General features: G+C 36.6%; 1 protein-coding gene across 1 annotated transcript; it reads right to left on the bottom strand.

The window, feature by feature from the left end:
- Positions 1-4,061: 4,061 nt before the first annotated feature.
- LOC114310439 (protein FAR1-RELATED SEQUENCE 5-like) lies at positions 4,062-5,620 on the bottom strand. Its single transcript, XM_082876025.1, has 2 exons — positions 4,548-5,620; positions 4,062-4,299 (listed from the first exon to the last, which is right to left on the bottom strand). The coding sequence occupies exons 1-2, from the start codon at positions 5,618-5,620 to the stop codon at positions 4,062-4,064; spliced, it is 1,311 nt and encodes a 436-aa protein (XP_082732151.1).
- Positions 5,621-17,969: the final 12,349 nt, after the last annotated feature.

Raw genomic sequence — 17,969 nt, 5'->3', positions numbered from 1 at the left:
AAAGATATCTGAAATATATTGTTGTCCAATTGCTTACTTCTATGTAAGTTATAAGTTTGTTAATTTGAATGGTGGACAATGTTTGTTATGCCAAATGAATGGGCCAAAGGCCAGTTTGACACGAATGAATGAATCAACGAGCCGAAGGCCAGTCTGACATAAATGAATGGGCTAGAGGCCAGTATGAGTTTGAATGATAGAATGAATGGGCCAGAGGCCGTATGAGTTTGAATGATAGAATGAATGGGCTAGAGGCCAGTATGATCTGAATAAAAGATAAATGGGCCAAAGGCCAGTTTGACAAGAAAGTCTGAATGGGCCAAAGACCAGTTTGATATGAATGAAAGTCTGAATGGGCCAAAGGCCAGTTTGACATGATCGAAAGTATGAATGGGCCCAAGGCCAGTTTGACTTGAATGATACGAATGAATTAGGCCCGAGGCCGTATGATGTATTTGGAACCGTAATCACTTGACCTATGTTTATATATGTTAGATAGAAATACGAATTGGGCCCAAGGCCGTTCGAAGCACGTTGTTCTAAATACCATTTGTGTAACTTCTTTATTTGATATTATTCACTAGGCTTTCGCTCACGTTCATTCATGTGTTTGTAGGTGAGCCAAGAGAGGTCAAAACCCAGCCTCAGTGAAGTTTGGAAGGAACAACCAAGTTTTGAAGAGTCAGCCTTAGTGTCTCATGCATGAGACTCGTCTCCGCCTTTTTGTTATCCTGTTTTATTTTGTCACGTTGGCGAAGACTTTGAATACGTTTGTATATAGTTTTCATGGGTTGACTAAGACTTGAATGATCCTGTCTGTACAGAACCTTATGCTACTATATTTTCTGATGTGAGTTATTAATACGTACATGTTTGGTTTGTTACGATGTGCCATGTAAGCACAACTCTATGGATAAAGTTTTAAATTTTGCTTCCATTTGGCCCCTTTACTCTGATGAGTTATGTCTGTTTTGGTTTGAGGCCGTAGGTAATCTCAGGATTACTGGCCGGTTATGTCTTTAACCCATAGGGGCAGGTTCGGGTCATGACAACCAGATTCAAAGCCATTATTGAGCAGTCTGGGCTATCACAGTTAACTCGTTGCACTTATCGGTTCGTCAACAAGCTTCTAATCTCCAGTTTTGTTGAGAGATGGCAACCTGAGACGAACATATTTCACATGACAGTTGGTGAGATGACCTTGACCTTGGATGATGTTGGCACTATTCTTGGCCTTCCTATTGTAGGCAAATTAGTCAGCGTACCAGATGTGACAGATCATCATGGAGTTACACTACTCGTTTATGGCTTGGAGATTGCTGAACGTGCATCACATGAAGAGGTTTCTACTGCTGGTGGCAATTCAGTCAGGCTTGAGTGGTTACGAAGTCAGTTTGCTGGTGTCACAGATTCAGACCCCGAGGAGGCTATACAGTGCGCTGCTAGAGCTTATTTGTTGTTTCTGTTGGGATGTACACTCTTCAGTGACAAGAGTGACGGCAGGGTTCCTGTTGTTTACCTTGGCTTATTGATGGATTTGGGATCCATTCATACTTACGCCTGGGGTGCTGATGCATTAGCATTTTTATACAGACAGTTGGGGTATGCTAGTCGGTCCGGGGTTAAGCATATGGGTGGTTATATGACTCTTTTGGAGGCGTGGATTTATGAGCACTTCCGAGCATTCCGACCTCACCAGAACATGGGCTACAATGAAAACATGTCACACGTGTACCATTGGGCATCTAGGAGAGAGGCGGGTTCCTCCATTGATCATTTGAAATCTTTTTGAGCCGAGCTTGACAGTTTGGTAACTACTGATGTAAGTTTACTCATCCTGAGATAATTTTAACACTTTCCATTTATCTTACCCTTTATATACTTTAATTCAAAAACACTTTACGTTTACAGGTTATTTGGGATCCATACCACAGCTGCAGAGACCGGCATCCATGTAACCCGGTTACGTTCTACCATGGATGCTTAAAGTGCTTAGACGTTGTCGAACCCTAGCATCCAGATAGAGTTCTGAGGCAGTTTGGCAGTGTTCAAACCATCCCAGATGCACCGCTAGCTCCCAGTCATGGTGCTCGAGGCAACATATCTGCACGATATACAGTCAAGTATAGATACTTGGATAGGATCTGGGAGGCTTGGGATAACCACGTGTTATCTGAGCAACGGAGGAGCACACCAGTTCGTCAGCCTTGGGAACGTGTACCGGGTTACATGGATTGGTATAAGAATATCACGCACCTATATGTTGAGCACACTAATGAACCGCGTGTCCATGACCATCAGGATTTCAGCCAACATGCCGATGCAATATATTATCCTCTTTTATGCATTTGTAACTTACTTTTTATTTTCTAATATGTTCCCTAAAATGTGATATTCTTTTCAAATGCAGCATATTGCACATGCACTGCAGATTTCACATCCTATTATTGACGCTAGCTATGAGGAGGGGATTCGACATCCTCATCGACTTTACCAGGCTATCGAGAGTATGATGCATGTCCTTTAAGGTCAGCACATTGACGAAACTGGACCTAGTTCTGTTCGACCTAGTTATACTAGAGGTCGCCATCTTCGACATTGACATACAGTCGTAGGCCTAGGTGTAGGCATATAGCTGATTCGTGATATGCTATTTGTTAGTTGATGAATTTTTTTTGGTGTTTTTTGTAAGATGATACTGTTGCAATGGTAACAGTGGTTAATATTTTTTTATTAGAATAGAATGGCAACAATGGTATTGTAATGACATTTTATTATTAGAATGGAATGGTAACAATGGTCGTTGATTTTGTAAATGATATTTTCTTGTTACAATGGAATGGTAACAATGGTCGATAACATTCAATCCAGATTGTAAAACAGAACACATCAACATCAAAAACACATCCATTAATTTCTTCCATAATTCTGACATTGTCAAATGCATACATGTGTCATGCGACATCAACAACATCAAATGTCTCTCGAGTAGCTACATTATCATGAATAATGTCCTTGAAATGTTGAATGCAACGCACATATGCATCATCCTAGTCGACAGCGCAAGGGTGACGGTATTTTCGCCAATTAGTAGCGATAGGAGGAATTGGATGGCTGGCTGCAACAAAACCTGCACCAAATATCAATTGAGGTTGTGGTCATACCTCATAATTTCTTATACATGCACAAATTTATAAGTTTCTATTATACCTAGACGAAATGATTTTCGTTGACAAACCTAATGGCAATCTCACGTCTATCAAGTTGAGGTACTGGTACTGTTCTAAGAGGTAAAAAGGTGAGACATTACTGTAATGACAAGTGGTATAACACAAGATTGTAGCACGATGCAACAAGATGCCCCATGTCTGGCATAGTCATCCAATGTGAGTATCCAGGACTGTCTTCAAAGTATGACAATATATGCTTGTCAATTCTTCAAACCTTTTGTAGGACCCATAAAGTGTAATGTATTCCTCTTTGTGTGTGTGCAGCTCACCCAACGGATCATGCCTAACCTGAGCCCAATCATCTTCTGTATGGCCAATTGAAGCAGCTATAGCCCTGAAACCACAATTCCCATCTGCAGCTACATCCTTGACAAACTTAATGTATAGTTTCAACCCAGAAGGGAAAACATCAACATATGCACCAGGTTTCACTGTTCTAGTAATGTATACCTTCCCTTTTGGATTCACCTTCTCATTTCCTTTAACAGGTCGCTTCTTCTTGGTTTGCAGAGTAAAAGCTAATGTAGTGATTTGAGTGTCCCTAGGTGAGAAGGAATCATGTCTAGATTGCACCAACTCAAATGCACGCGGGTCACGACGGGTAGAAATATTGATCTTTTTATGATCCCGAGGACGTGTTTTGGGCTTCACCTCCGGCTCAACAAGAAAAGTGCTTCCCGGATATACAATCTCTTTCAACTTTTTTAAAAGCTCCAACCGCATGGTTCTATCACTTTCATTAAACTTGTTCACAAACAACTCTACTTCTGCATGACAACTCACCTCCGTTTCCTCTTCTTTCTTGCATATGGAGATATGAAGTTGCCTCCACTATGAGTGTATGGTAGCAAGTGGTATAGGACGATCTTGTCTAATGTAGTCAGCAATCTCATGGGCACAAGGTAAACCATGAGTGTGGCGAATGACGCAACCACAAGCTTCAACATCAATACCAATGGAATTGGCTCTCTTACTCTCTGCAACCAAATACTCCAATGCAGAGATAGACACATTACCCCGTAGCTCCTTGAACTGAGAAGGTTTAAATTGATGTTGCACAACAGTTAGACTTTTCTCAAATGAAGCCTTTATATCAGTGTGTTACAACTCAAGCAGACTGTGTATTTTCTCAAATGATGCCTGAAATGAGACTTGACATGAACCCAATTGTCTTTTAAGTTTTGCATGTGCACTCTTAGCCTAATTGTCTTTTAAGTTTTGCATGTGCACTCTCAGCCCTGTTCGATTCAATGTAAGTCAAATTAAAATCAAGTACATGGCACTTATTAATAACATATTGAAGAAAGGTAATCTTACCGGTTCATTGTAACATTGCCACAATGCATACACGTGTCTGTCCATGCCGCCACAAATTTGTCCTTGTTAGGAACCAACCAAGTATCCATGACGTATTTGACTGCATCAGGATAACTACTGAATTCCTTAATTAATGATTTAAGATGATCATCGTATTGAATTTCAGAAGATGAATACATTAAAGAGTTCCACTCATGGTTGAACTTCTCCCATTTCTGCTGTGTCTCAAACATTTTTTTGCATTTGGTCAATACATTCTTACTGATATGCCAACGACATAATAAATGTCTGGCACTCGGGAATATCTTCTGTATGGCATTCATCAAGGCTAGCTCTCTGTCAGTAACAATAATTGTTGGCACAACAAAACCATCCATGACATCACGCAATGTAGCTAACACCCACGCATAGTTATCGACCCTCTCATACTGTAAGTATGCGAAAGCTACAGAGAATGTCATTTCAGTTGATGTCACTCCCACAATTTTAAGAAGAGGAAGACGATATCTGTTCGTTTTATATATGTAATCCATAATTAATATACATGGGAAAGATCGAAATAAGTCCAAACTAGTAGGATGTGCCCAAAACAAGTCTGTCACAGTCATCGTGGACTCTTCAAACCGATGGCGCTCAATGTAATTATACTTGGCCAATTCACCCAATAAGTGTTGCATCTGTGATCTTCCAGCTCTCTGTACCACCCTGTTTCGATGGCATACATTGTAAATGGTTTTAAGTGTGCTTACATTGAGGGCATCTCGCTGTTTCAAGGTTACTAGGATTTCTTTTGGCCGAACCATGCTCTTTGACATATCCATTAACAATGCTTTCTTATCTTTTGATAGCCTCCCCGCATATGAATGTCCCTCAAGATGCTCCGCAGGTGGATGATTATGCAATCCGCATACTACGGTCAATGTCCATTCATCATGTGTGGTAAACCTGTGAGCCCTCATGTCAAAAGGACAACCACACTTCTTCGTACCAGTTATTCTTGATGTATTGTTGCCATCATGTTTTAACTTCTTTGTCGCTCTATATTGGCCACTTCTCTCACAAGCAAGATACATCTTGGGTCTTTTTTTCCCTCCACCATAGTCTGATGTTTTGATTACAATGACCAAACCATTTCTCTTTCCAACTTCACGTACCCAGTTGAGCAATTCATCCTTACTTTTTCATACCTACAAAGTCAAATAAATATTATCAAACATTTACATTTGGTGAGCAATTCGAAATATAATCATTATAATTTCGTAGAGTGAACCTGGTCAGTTGTGAATTGAGTAGTGTAATCCAACACAAAATCCGCGCAAACCTGACTTCCTTGAATTGACACATATTCCTACATGTTTTGTATAACATTACAAATTTTTAATGGCATTATAAAGATTAATTTGTAATTTGAAACTGTAAATTTGGTATGCAGTTTGCAAATTTGGAATATAAAATTGGAAATTTTTTTTTTACTTCATTCGGAAGTAATTGTTCGAATTTATTTTAAAATTTCGGAAGTTGAATGTTGTAAAAGTTAACTTTGTTCGGACAACAACTTTCGAATTTAAATACTTTGTTCGGACAACAACTTCCGAAATTAATTACTTATTTCGGACAACAACTTCTGAAAATAAATACTTATTTCGGTAGTAGAATTCCGAACTAAATAATACAATTCGACTCTGGTTATCCAAACGACGCTGGGAAAAAAGAAGAAGAGAGAAACTCACATTTCCTTCGCTATGTTTCTCATAAACACTTATTTGCTGATTTTCATAAGACAAATCCTCCATAACAATAATGCTTTCTCTACAAATGAGGAAGGTTGATGAATGAGTGCACTGAGAAACTGCAATGCATGTGCAATACGGAAATGCCAAAGCCCTTTGGTTTCACTTCTAGCTCAATGAACTTGGAAGAAGCTACGAATGAGTGAATACTCTGCTTTCACTTCTAGCTCAATGAAGCTACAAACTTGGAGCCGTTTTGAATTGGATGGATGTGTGCACGATGCAACAGATGTGAACTCTAGATGGATGTGTGCATTGAGATGTTTTGAATCAACAATGATGTCTAAAATAGTAATTTCACTTAGGGATACAATTGTAATAAAATTAAATATCATTAAGTGTGTGTATAGAGGGGATTTGGTGTGTGTAGATAGAAGCTCCTGATTTAATCCGTTGGTATTAGCTTGTAAAAGACAATTTTGTTCTCTTGTTGTCCTACCTAATTTACTTACTATACTTGGTTAGTGCAGTTTTTCTTCAATCATTTTTTAATATTTTTCCACCGTTCTTTATAAAAAATAATTTTTAATATTAAAATATATCAAAAATTATCAAGGGTATTTTTTATGTAATTAAGCTCATCTAGAGGTGAAAAATGGATGGGTCAAAAAGGGTTATGAATTAAAGTAATCCAATCCAAACTCGCCCATTTAGTAAATGAGTTTAAGCAAATTGGGTTAAATTGGATAGGGGTTAGATAAATGAACCCAACCAACTCCTTTAGTTCATCGCTTTTGTTATTAATATTTTTAAATTTTTAATTTTATGACGACGATGACGGTGGCGGAACAGAGGTGGTGGTGGAGTGACGGTGGCAGTGGTGGAAAAGTGACAATAACAGTGGTAGAGTGGCAGTGGTTGTGGTAGTGCGTTAGCGGTAGTGGTGTGAAATGGCAGTGATCGTGGTGATAGTGGTAGAGGAGGTGGTGGAAGTAGTGCCCATTTAGACGGACTTAAATGGGTGCTCATGTTCAACCCATGTAAATTCAATTTTAATTGGGTTGACAATGGACAATTTATTAAAGTCTATTGAATTTATGTAGATTTCAAATAGGTATAATTGAGCAGGGTCATAAGTTTGAATTGGATTTGCCACCTCATAAAATGACAAAAACAAACAATAATTATTAGATATAAATATATATAGCCATACTTGTTCGTCAAAGTCACACCCTGCTTGTTCACCAACAGTTACCCGTTCTCAACAACACCACGCATCACTGGCAGCCTTCAATTATGATGAAGTTTCCATTATTGATCACAAATGGGTCACCATTTTCACTATAAACCCAAAGCTTTGTAAAACAAGCAGCATTCTCAAACAACGATTAAAGCCTTTGAGCTGTGAATTTCAACAAAACATCTCGATTGACATAGTTACTTAACTCACTACTCCCCACAATCTCGATTTGATAATGTTCTTGAATGTGGGGTTACAAAAGAGGGGTTGTGGCCGGGAGGAAGAGAGAGAGGCAGTGCTAGGTGGCAATGGAGGCAGTGTAGGTGATTGACGGTGGCTGGTATGAGGCTTGATTAGCTAGGGGTACGATTTTCACATGGGTAACAGAAGAAGAAAAAAGTCAAGGGTACTATTGTCAGTGCAGTGAACTTCACCTTCCCTCAATTTAAACAAAAAAATTGTAACAGTTGCATCTTAGGTCCGTTTATTTTCAAAGTTAGAATAAATGAGATTCATAGTGAGGGGATTAAGTAAAATTATGTTTATTTTGATGATAGTTGTTAGTATAAGAATTGTTAAATTATTTTTATATAAAATAAAAAATTAAACATTAATAATTAAAAAAAAATTCCCAATGTATACAAAATAAAAAAATTTCTAATCCCCTCACTATTTTTCTAATACTACCTCCACATCTTCCATCTCAATCCCCCTTCCAACCTCCATCTATATCCCCTCCTCCATCTTAATCCCTTCCCTAACTCTACAAACAAACAAAATACTAAATAACTCTACCTCCATCCTAATCCCCTTCCATCTATTACACCCTAAAACAAACGGGGCCTTAGTCCAAAAGTATGTAGGTATTGTTTACCTATATTTGAACGATAGGGAGTAAAGTGCAATTAGCTTAAATTACAAGAGGATAAAATAAATTTTACCATTTTTTAAAAGCATTAATCAAACATACCCAAAATTCATATACAAGACTATTTCATAAGCATATGCTTCACTAAAGTATCAAATAATGCTACTTGAATTTTAACGAAACCATAAAATTTAGATAAAAGAAAATGAAGAAAGTGAAAAGAATGAGAGCTTAAAGAAGAATTAGAAATGAAACAATGCACAATTTAACATAAAAAAAAGAAAAATATTTTATGTTTTTCTTTAGAAATTTTTTCAGCCAACAAGAAAAATGAAAATCCTAACACCAACTAAAACTCTAGTAAAAATAAGAGCAGTGCTATATGATTTGAATGATTTCTCCAACACCACATGGCGGAGTCAAGAGCCTCTCCTTGCAAGCTTGTGCTTGCGTCCGTCCTTGCAGGCTTTCGGGCCTACTTTTAGGCCCAATTTTGATAATCCGAACCGTTTATATTTTATGATTTATTCAGTATATCATACCTGTAAAAAATCAAGTTGATCGGATATCAGAAAGTATGTGTTTGAAAAATTGAACTAAACAATATTTTTTAAAGAATTTAATAAACAGTTTTCCGAACATATGCTTTTTGATATCCGATTAACTTGATTTTTTACAGGTATGATATACTGAATAAATCATAAAATATGAACGGTTCGGATTATCAAAATTAGGCCTAAAAATAGACCCAAATGCCTGCAAGGACGGGCGCAAGCACGGAAGCTGCAAGGAGAGGATCCTCACTCCACATGGCGTTCTTATTAAGGACTTGAGTGGGCCAGCATATAAATTGTTTTATCCCTTTACTCTCTTTTACCTTATTAAAATAATCTATTTCAAAAAGAGATGGCCACCAAATATTCATGATTTTATATTCATAGTTTTTACTTATATACAAAAAAATCAATATGTAGTTTAAATTTATGAAAATAAATCCTACTTAGAATTGATTAAATGCTAGGTTGTTTTTCTTAATACTGTGTTTGGTTGGAGGATTTGAGGAGGAATTTACAAAAGGAAATGAAAAAGGTAGGTAAAATGTGAATAAAATATACCTACATTTCACTTAATTTCACATACCTTTTCCCTTTCCCTTTCCAAATCTCTCTTCAAATCCCTCAACCAAACACAGTATAAGTGACGCGTTGTACTTACCTCCGGGTGTTTCGAAAAGTGAGCAAGGGGCGCTGCATTGACGCCTGTGTGCAGTGAAAAATGAACAAAGGTTGTCGCGTTTTTCTAGACGAGTGCAAATAAAGAAGCTAGTCCAAGGCTATAGGTTTAGGGTAGCCAATGGAATATAGGAACTTTAACTAGTAAGACTATGGAATTGATAGATGTTATGATTAAAATGAGCGTTAGTTTAGCTTGCATATAAAAAACTAAGTGGGACATGTGAGAAATCTAAGAAATAGAGGATACCGATTTTAAACTATATTATAATGGCAAGGATAAACATAGGAATGAGGTAGGAATAATAGTTGTTAAGGGTCTTGTAGAAAATGTAGTTACGGTCATTAGGAAATGTGTGATAGGATTATATTAGTTAAACTAGTTATTGAAGAGAATATAATAAACATTATTAGTATATACGTCCCCTCCCCCCTAAGTAGAATTAGATGATCAGACTAAGAGAGATTTTTGAGACCAAATTGATGAGGTATTAGAGGAGATACCCGTATGAGAGAACCTAGATATAGGTGGAGGTTTCTATGGCCATGTAGGAATTATAAACTAGGTCATAAGAGGGTGCATGGTAGGTATGGTTTTGGTGATAGAAATGAGGCTGGAAAGAGTATTTTAGATTTTGCGTTGGCTTCTAACCTAGTGGTGGCCAATATTATGTATAAGAAGAGAGATGAGCATTTGATAACCTTTAAGTGGGTTAATTAGGAGCCAAATATATTCCTTTTTAGTAAAAAAAGTAGATCGTCTAAAATGCAGCGATTGTAAGGTGATTCCTAGAGAGAGCCTGATGTCTCAACATAAGATCTTGGTACTGGATTTATGCTTTAAAGGGAAATACCAACCTGGGAAGGATAGTGGGCGTTGTAGCAGGAAATGGTGGGACCTAAAAGGGGATAAACTAGAAATATTTAAGAATAAAATGGATATAGAAGGTACTTGGTACTTGGAAGATGATGCTAACACTATGTGGAATTCGATGACCAATCGTATGAGGAGAATCTCAAGGAAAATCCTTGAAGAGTTGAAAGGAAAGTGACCAAACTCTAAGGAAACTTGGTGGTGGTGGGAGGAGATTCAAGCGGTATAAAAGACAAAAAAAGAGTGTTTTACAAACTGACAGAAGGATAGAACTGAGAAAAACTTTAAGAGCTACATATATGATGACCTATACGCTAGACTAGATAGTAAGGAGGGAGAAAAAAAAATACAAACTTGCTAAGATGAGAGAGAGGAAAACAAGAGATTTTAATCAAGTTAAGTACATAAAGAATGAGGATACTAAGTTGTTGGTGAAGGATGAAGAGATTAAGGAGAGGTGAAAAACTATTATGAGAAGTTGTTAAATGAAGAAAATGGAGGAAGGTCAAAAAGGGAGGAAGTAGCCAATAATAAGGAAAACCAAGACTACATGTTCTATTTAGGATTAACAACTTTGAAGTAGAGATTGCACTTAAGAAAATGAAGCTGAATAAAGCTCTAGGACTTGATAATATTTCTATTGAAGCTTGGAAATGTTTGAATAAAAAGGGGGTTGCATGGTTGACTAGATTATTTAGTAAGATTTTGTTGACTAGGAAAATACCAGAGGAGTGGAGGAAGAGTTTGTTGACTAAGAAAATGCTAGAGGAGTAGAGGAAGAGTATTTTAGTGCCAATCTATAAGAATAAAGGAGATGTCCAAAATTGTAACAACTATTGAGGAATCAAGTTGATGTGTCATATAATGAAAGTGTGAGAGAGAGTAATGGAACGTCAATTGTGAGATATAACAGAGGTGCCAGAGAATCAATTTGGATTTATGCTGGGTAGGTCAACAATGAAAGCGATCTATCTTTTGAGAAGAGTAATAGAAAAGCATAGAGAAAAGAAAATAGACATTTATATGGTTTTTATCGATCTTGAGAAAACATATGATAGAGTGTCTCGAGATATAATTTGGTGGGTGTTAGAGAAGAAATGGGAGAAAAATGGTACATTGATGTGATTAGGGATATGTATGAAAGTGTGGTGACCACTTTAGATCGCCTACTGGAAAGATAAGTGAATTTCCAATTATTGTAGGATTACACCAAGGATCAACCTTAAGTCCTTATCTTTTTGCTTTAGTTATGGATAAGTTGACGAGAAATATTCAGGATGATGTGCTATGATGTATACTTTTTACAGATGATATTGTGTTAGTGGATAGGACTAAAGAAGGAGTTAACATTAAGTTGGAGACGTGGAGAGAAATGCTTGAATCTAAAGAATTTAAGATAAACATAACTAAGACAGAGTACATAAAGTGTAATTTTTGTAATAGTAACAATGGAAGCAGAAGAGAAGTGAAGATTAAGAACCAAGAACAACCTAAGAGTAAACATTTTCGTTATTTAGGATCGATTATCACAACGGTTGGGGAGATTGGAGAGGATGTGTTCCATAGAATTAAGGCAAGGTGACTTAGTGGATGAGTGCGTCTAGAGTACTGTGTAGGGGAGGTCACGTATTGGTTTTGAACAGTTTGGTTTGTGGTTTGGACCCGCCCGCATGTTTACGGTTTGGGAAAAATTGAATTGACAACCACCTGTAGTGCAGGTTGTTGTTTATGCGGATAGGGTTTGCGGATATGCGGGCGGTTTACAGATTAGATCATTTTAGTCAATAAAACTTACAAAATTAAACAAAAATGCAAGAATAAGCAAATTATGGTTTTTGTAAAGAAACAACAAGTCATTAACATTACAAGTACTCTTAAGAACACAGATTAAAGCATTTTAGTCCCTAAAGATTTACAGATTCAACCAAAAAAAAAAAAAAATGCATGAATAAACACTGGAACTATTACCCTTGAACTGGTGGACATGGGCATTCACCTATTTATAATCTATAATCTGTTGTCTGTACAAACCAAAAACAACCCATTAATCCTAGGTCTCCATATTTAATTCCCATACATTAGAAATACAAGAAAAACAAGATAGACAAAAGAATCTCATAGAGAAGAGGTAAAATTGTTGAGAAGCTTCTCGGAATCTTGAAAGAACAGTGATACTACTTTAACATCAAACTCTGGGATGCTCTCATCTTGCAATTTCTGAAGCTACCTAAACTGATCATCCAAGAAACCCTTCTCGCAACCCCTCAAAAAACAACAACCCATCATTAAATTACCTCAAAGAATTGGAATCAAAGCCACATAAATCAAAAAAGAACCCTAAACAGAGCAACCCAATTGAAAATTTTGTGAGATACATTGACCTGGCGATAAAGGGAAGTTGTATAATCAACGAACTGTCTCTGCAACTGACTGATAACATCCATGGAGCTGCAACCAGAGGTGTTGTCGATGTAGAGAGAAAAGAACGAGCATGAGAGAGTGAAAGAGTGACAACTACGCCGTAGTCGGAGGTGTTGCCGCAAGTTCGATCACTAGCTTCACCGATCGCCAGAGAGAGAGAGAGGAGAGAGGAAGTGACGACTACCAGAGAGCGAGAAGAAAGAGGCTGCTATTGCTAAGAGATTAGGGTTTGGTTTGGGGAAAAAAAATCTAATATGAATGTGAGATATGTGAGGAGAAGACATCAGTGATCCAAATTAAAAAAAAAAAAAAATTTGTTTAGTGTGGACGAGTACTTGCGGGTGTGGGTGAAACCCGCAATCTGTTGTAACCTGCAAAATAAGAAAATCTTAAATCGTATCCGACCCTAACAATTTTACAAAATTTCCCAAATAGGTGGTGGCAGTTCGGATTGGGCGGTTTCCGTGTGGCCGATAACCATATGCCCCTAGTACTGTGTGATAAATAACCACCCACTACACTAAAAGGAAAATTATATAGAACCACTATTGGAACAACCATGTTGTATAGGATGGAATGCTGGACAATTAAGAAACAACATGTAGATAAGATGATGCTGAGGTGAGAATGCTGAGGTGGATGTGTGGCAAGACTAGAGAAGACAGAATTATGAATGAGTATATTCATTAATCGGTAAGAGTAGTACTGATAGAAGATAAGTTGAGAGAGAATAGATTGAGATGGCTTGGTCATATACAATAGAGGCTAACAGAGGCAGTAGTGAAGAGATGTGATACAATGACGGGAGACGGAAGTGTAAAGGGAAGGGGCAAATTGTAAGGGTCCCAGGGGTAGCTAAGCTCGTTTAACAGTTTAGACTCCCGATTTCTAATATGATATCACTAGTGTAGTGTGAAATAAAAAATGGGAGTCTACATCGGGTAACTTTATAGAAAATCTATTTATTGTAAAATATGCCAGAAATGGACTGCATCACTAGATCTCAGAGTCGCCACTTAATCTTTTTGGAAAAACTAGGAAATCTGCAACTTGTGCCAAAAGCCACTATTTGTCATAACCAAAGATGCCTCGGTTCGGAACCTTAGGTATCAGAGGGAAAGGTCATGAGTTGAGCACCCCTGCTCACCCGATCAAAAGATCGGCCTCTACTAAGCCATGATATGAGTTTTATAAACATTATATGCTCATGTTCTGATTTATTAAATAAAGCTAGAAATTATTACGTGAAACAATCAAGTATAGACTGTGTTATTCATTTTGGAACATTTGGACCTCATACATTTTGAAAGAATTTTGAAATGTATACAACTCAAATGAAACTGAGCCCACGGGTATAAGAATCGACATTATTCCAAATTGAACGACACAACCTCTATCCACTAGCAATCATATATATATATATATATATCAATTAAGCAAGTAGTCGCATGATAGGATTCTTAGACATAGTGAGAGAAATCATTCACAAGCGAGATGCTAAAACTATAAATGCTCACCTAGTATTTACTCACATCCAACTATGAAGCTGAAACAAAAATTGGTAAAATATGCATGATCCTATATGCAAAATACTAATGCCATACGTACACAAGAATGCAACTATAGATTAGGTTGGTAAGTACATGATATGTGAATCATTTCAAGGCATGAGGTAGTGCACAAAAATCATGTAGGAAATGATAAGCCCACAAATGCAAATGAGTCGAATCCGAATGTATGGAATATGGATGCAAAGCATGGTTATGATAAATAAAATATGATGCTTAACAACATATATATAAAGCATAGAAATAAAAGGAATGGAAAGATGTGGGGTTGGAAGTTATTACAACAACGAATAAATTGAAGATGTGGGGTTGCAAATTATTACAATAATGAATTGATTCAGCCAAATGAAGTTGAATCTAACAAATCATAAGATAAAAAGAAAATAAATTACAAATAGTAGCCTTAGGAACACAAGAGATCACCCTCTTGAAGTTGCAATGTTCTGCTTTGTTTTTCCTGGAGAAATGTTATTTGGCTAGATGAAAGTTTTGTTGGTCGGACGGTTTCTTGGCCGACTGGATGAAAGATCTGAGGGAAAATCTATTTTGTGCAGTAGAGCCAAAACAGAACAACAAACATTCCAAAGGGTGCTCATCCTTCCTACTTCTTTCTCTTGCCAATAAACCCAAGAAAGAGGTAGAGAGGCCTCAACCCACAATTAGTAACAAAAAAAAAAAAAACAAAAAACAATATGATATTTACAACAATTTATCAAATGAAATAGAAATTGAGGTTGGAAGAAATTCAAGCCCAATAAATAAATGGAAACCTACAATCATCTCTTTGTCAATAAGGGTAGATTAATACCCAAATTCATGCTATTAAATAGAGATAGCAGATTGTCACCATTTCTAAGGTGGAGCCTCATAAACCTAATGAAAGCTTTATAGGGCTTCTAAGAAAGTAGGGAAGAAGATGGTAGAAATACATATAACTCATCAAACGGTTAAAGATTCATCTTTTACGTCATGAAATATGGATGTAAAATCCATTTCCATGTTAAAGGTTGGTTGGGAAGAGAGTTTTTAACACTTTTGATAAGGAAGCTCTTATAGCATCAAGAAAGTGAAAGAGAGAACGAAAGATAGCAAAGGATCATCCAATGGATCCTATTAAACAACCACAAATACTCATCAAGATTAAGTATGGATTGAATCATATAGATCAAAACACTAGGAGGATGCAAAAGAGGTAAGAAAATGCAATAAAGTAAAGAGAATAAACTATTTAATAGTTCTATAGGGGGTGGGCTAAGCCATCCACATCCCAAAGCTAAAATATGTATTTAAGTACAAGAAAGCAATAAATTACAACATTTACAGGGAGTGGTTGAGCCATCCACATCCCAAAGTTAAGAGATTACATTGAAATAAAGCTAGATTACACTATAACTCTGTGGGGGATGGTTGAGCCATCTACATCCCAAAGAGGATCACAGGCTTAGAATAACAAAAGGCTATAGAAAAGAAGAACAAGAAAGGAGAAAGAGATAAGTAAAGTTTCAAAGTCTACCTTTGGAAGAAAGGATAGCTCCTTTTATTGTTAAACTCTCTTCTTAGCACTCTCAACCCTCAAAAATCTTGAGGATGGCTTGGAATCTAAGCAAGAAGCTCTAAGTTCAAGCTGTAATGGAGTTCGGGTAGTGTGTGTATGTATGAGGAGAGATGTGTAATAGTGAAAAATGTTTGGGTTCAAGGTGGTTTAATAGCTCAAGCAATCTCTAAACTTTTGAAATGATTTTCTAACACTTCAAAATGAAGTAGAGAGGTGTATTTATAGGCGTGGAGCTAAACAAAATATCTAAGAAATTTGTAGAGAAAGCCCAAAGGAAAAATATCTAAGATATTTGTGTGAAATTCGTAGAAAAAGTCAAAATTTCTGAAATTGCTCTATTTCCCAGACAAATCATCTAGTCGTATTTTTTATCTGGCCATAAATTGTTGTACGAACAGATGGAAAATATACCATCAGATTAATAGGGTAAAGCTAGAATGATTTGACAGAGGAAATAGGTATTTCAGAGGATTCTAGCCCCTTCCATTCATTCCCACTATATTCTTTGCTCGGTCTACTAAAAAAGACAACATATAGAGTTTGAAAAGGTGAGCCTTGGGACATTATATAAATGTTTGGAATTGCACAACCAAAGATTTTAAAAAACAAAGGTAAAAAATAGTTTCGCCAAAATGGGTATAAGGTTGGGATTAAAGCTTGAATCCGGTTCTCCTGCTAAGCAATTTGTAAGATAGCACATTCCAACTTTCATCATTGGGTGTTCAAAAGACAACGCCAAGTGTAACGCCCTGCCAATTCTTACATGAATACCGCACAACAAACATAGCAAAATACCAAAAATCATCTTTCTCATTGAACTAAGATTTAAGAAATTACAATTTCCAGTTTACATTTCCAAGATACTTTGAACCTTTCTCTAAGTTTAATGAACTAGATGACATTACAAAAGGTAAAAGCATTAAGGGCATACAAGACAACAACAAAATAAATTTAAAAGTCTTGATACAACACTCTAAGTCTTGGCAATAATGTATCCTCAGGCTATCAATCCTAACTGAGTAACCGCTTACTTCACGTCATCACTGTGGTGGTACATCATCATGTCCTGAAAATTTAAATAGGGTTGAGCTATATGCCCAGTAGGAATACATTTAACCAAGTATTTAATCATTTGAATAAGCCCACGACACCATTAAGACAAGACAAGATAAGTCTTTAAAATAAATATACAAACATGGTTACTTATGTAAACGAATGCACAGTTGGATAATTACATTTCCACCTCACACCAATCATCATCATATCAGAAAGGAAAACATACCATGAGTCCTTTATGAGAGTCTGAATAAAAAATACAAGTTACTTTTATTTAAAAATCATCCCCACATTTACCGACTATTATACGACAGGACGTGGGCATCCAAAATCATCCATTTATCCACTATTACTAACTACAATACGGCAAGACCAATGGACACCCAAAAACAATTTCCCATATTCGTCCGGCGAGAAGCTTAGACAGGGCAATTGGGCAACTTAGCTCCCCGTGCGGGTATCAACACACACAACTACATCAAAACTGACTTTCAACCTAGACTCATGCTCAATTTACGAAACTTTCATTCAATCACAAGTATTCAACACTGTACAAAAGGAAATACAGTCACAACATTCAAGATAAGTCCATTCCCAAGCCACAATTTCGTTATCATAACAATATCCACATCTTTCACCTTATATTGTTCACAATATTCCAAGACTTTAAGAAAATTCCAATCTAAGTACTATTTTCTACTCAATTATAAATTAGGGTTTTGGTCAAATTTGGGGCTTTCTCCTTATCTTTACATAGATATAAATTCTCAACATCAATGTTCCTCATTTATGTAAAACTAGATGAAATTGTAATGAAAATTGAGTAAAATGTCCCTTTTTGTTAAATACAAAGTTTAATCAATTTCAATCATTTAATC

Source organism: Camellia sinensis, chromosome 6 (genome assembly GCF_055761805.1).
Source record: "Camellia sinensis isolate YWXY chromosome 6, ASM5576180v1, whole genome shotgun sequence".
Classification (NCBI taxonomy): Eukaryota; Viridiplantae; Streptophyta; class Magnoliopsida; order Ericales; family Theaceae; genus Camellia; species Camellia sinensis.
The sequence above is the reverse complement of the archived record's forward strand: the minus strand, read 5'-3'. Positions and strand labels throughout refer to the sequence as shown.

Bases quoted from the DNA above. Each gene is read 5' to 3' on its own strand.
- LOC114310439 (XM_082876025.1), bottom strand. From the start codon at position 5,620: ATGTATCTTGCTTGTGAGAGAAGTGGCCAATATAGAGCGACAAAGAAG. The intron at 4,300-4,547 runs GTAAGATTACCT...ATTTGAGAAAAG, and splicing joins GGCAATGTTACAATGAACCG to TCTAACTGTTGTGCAACATC.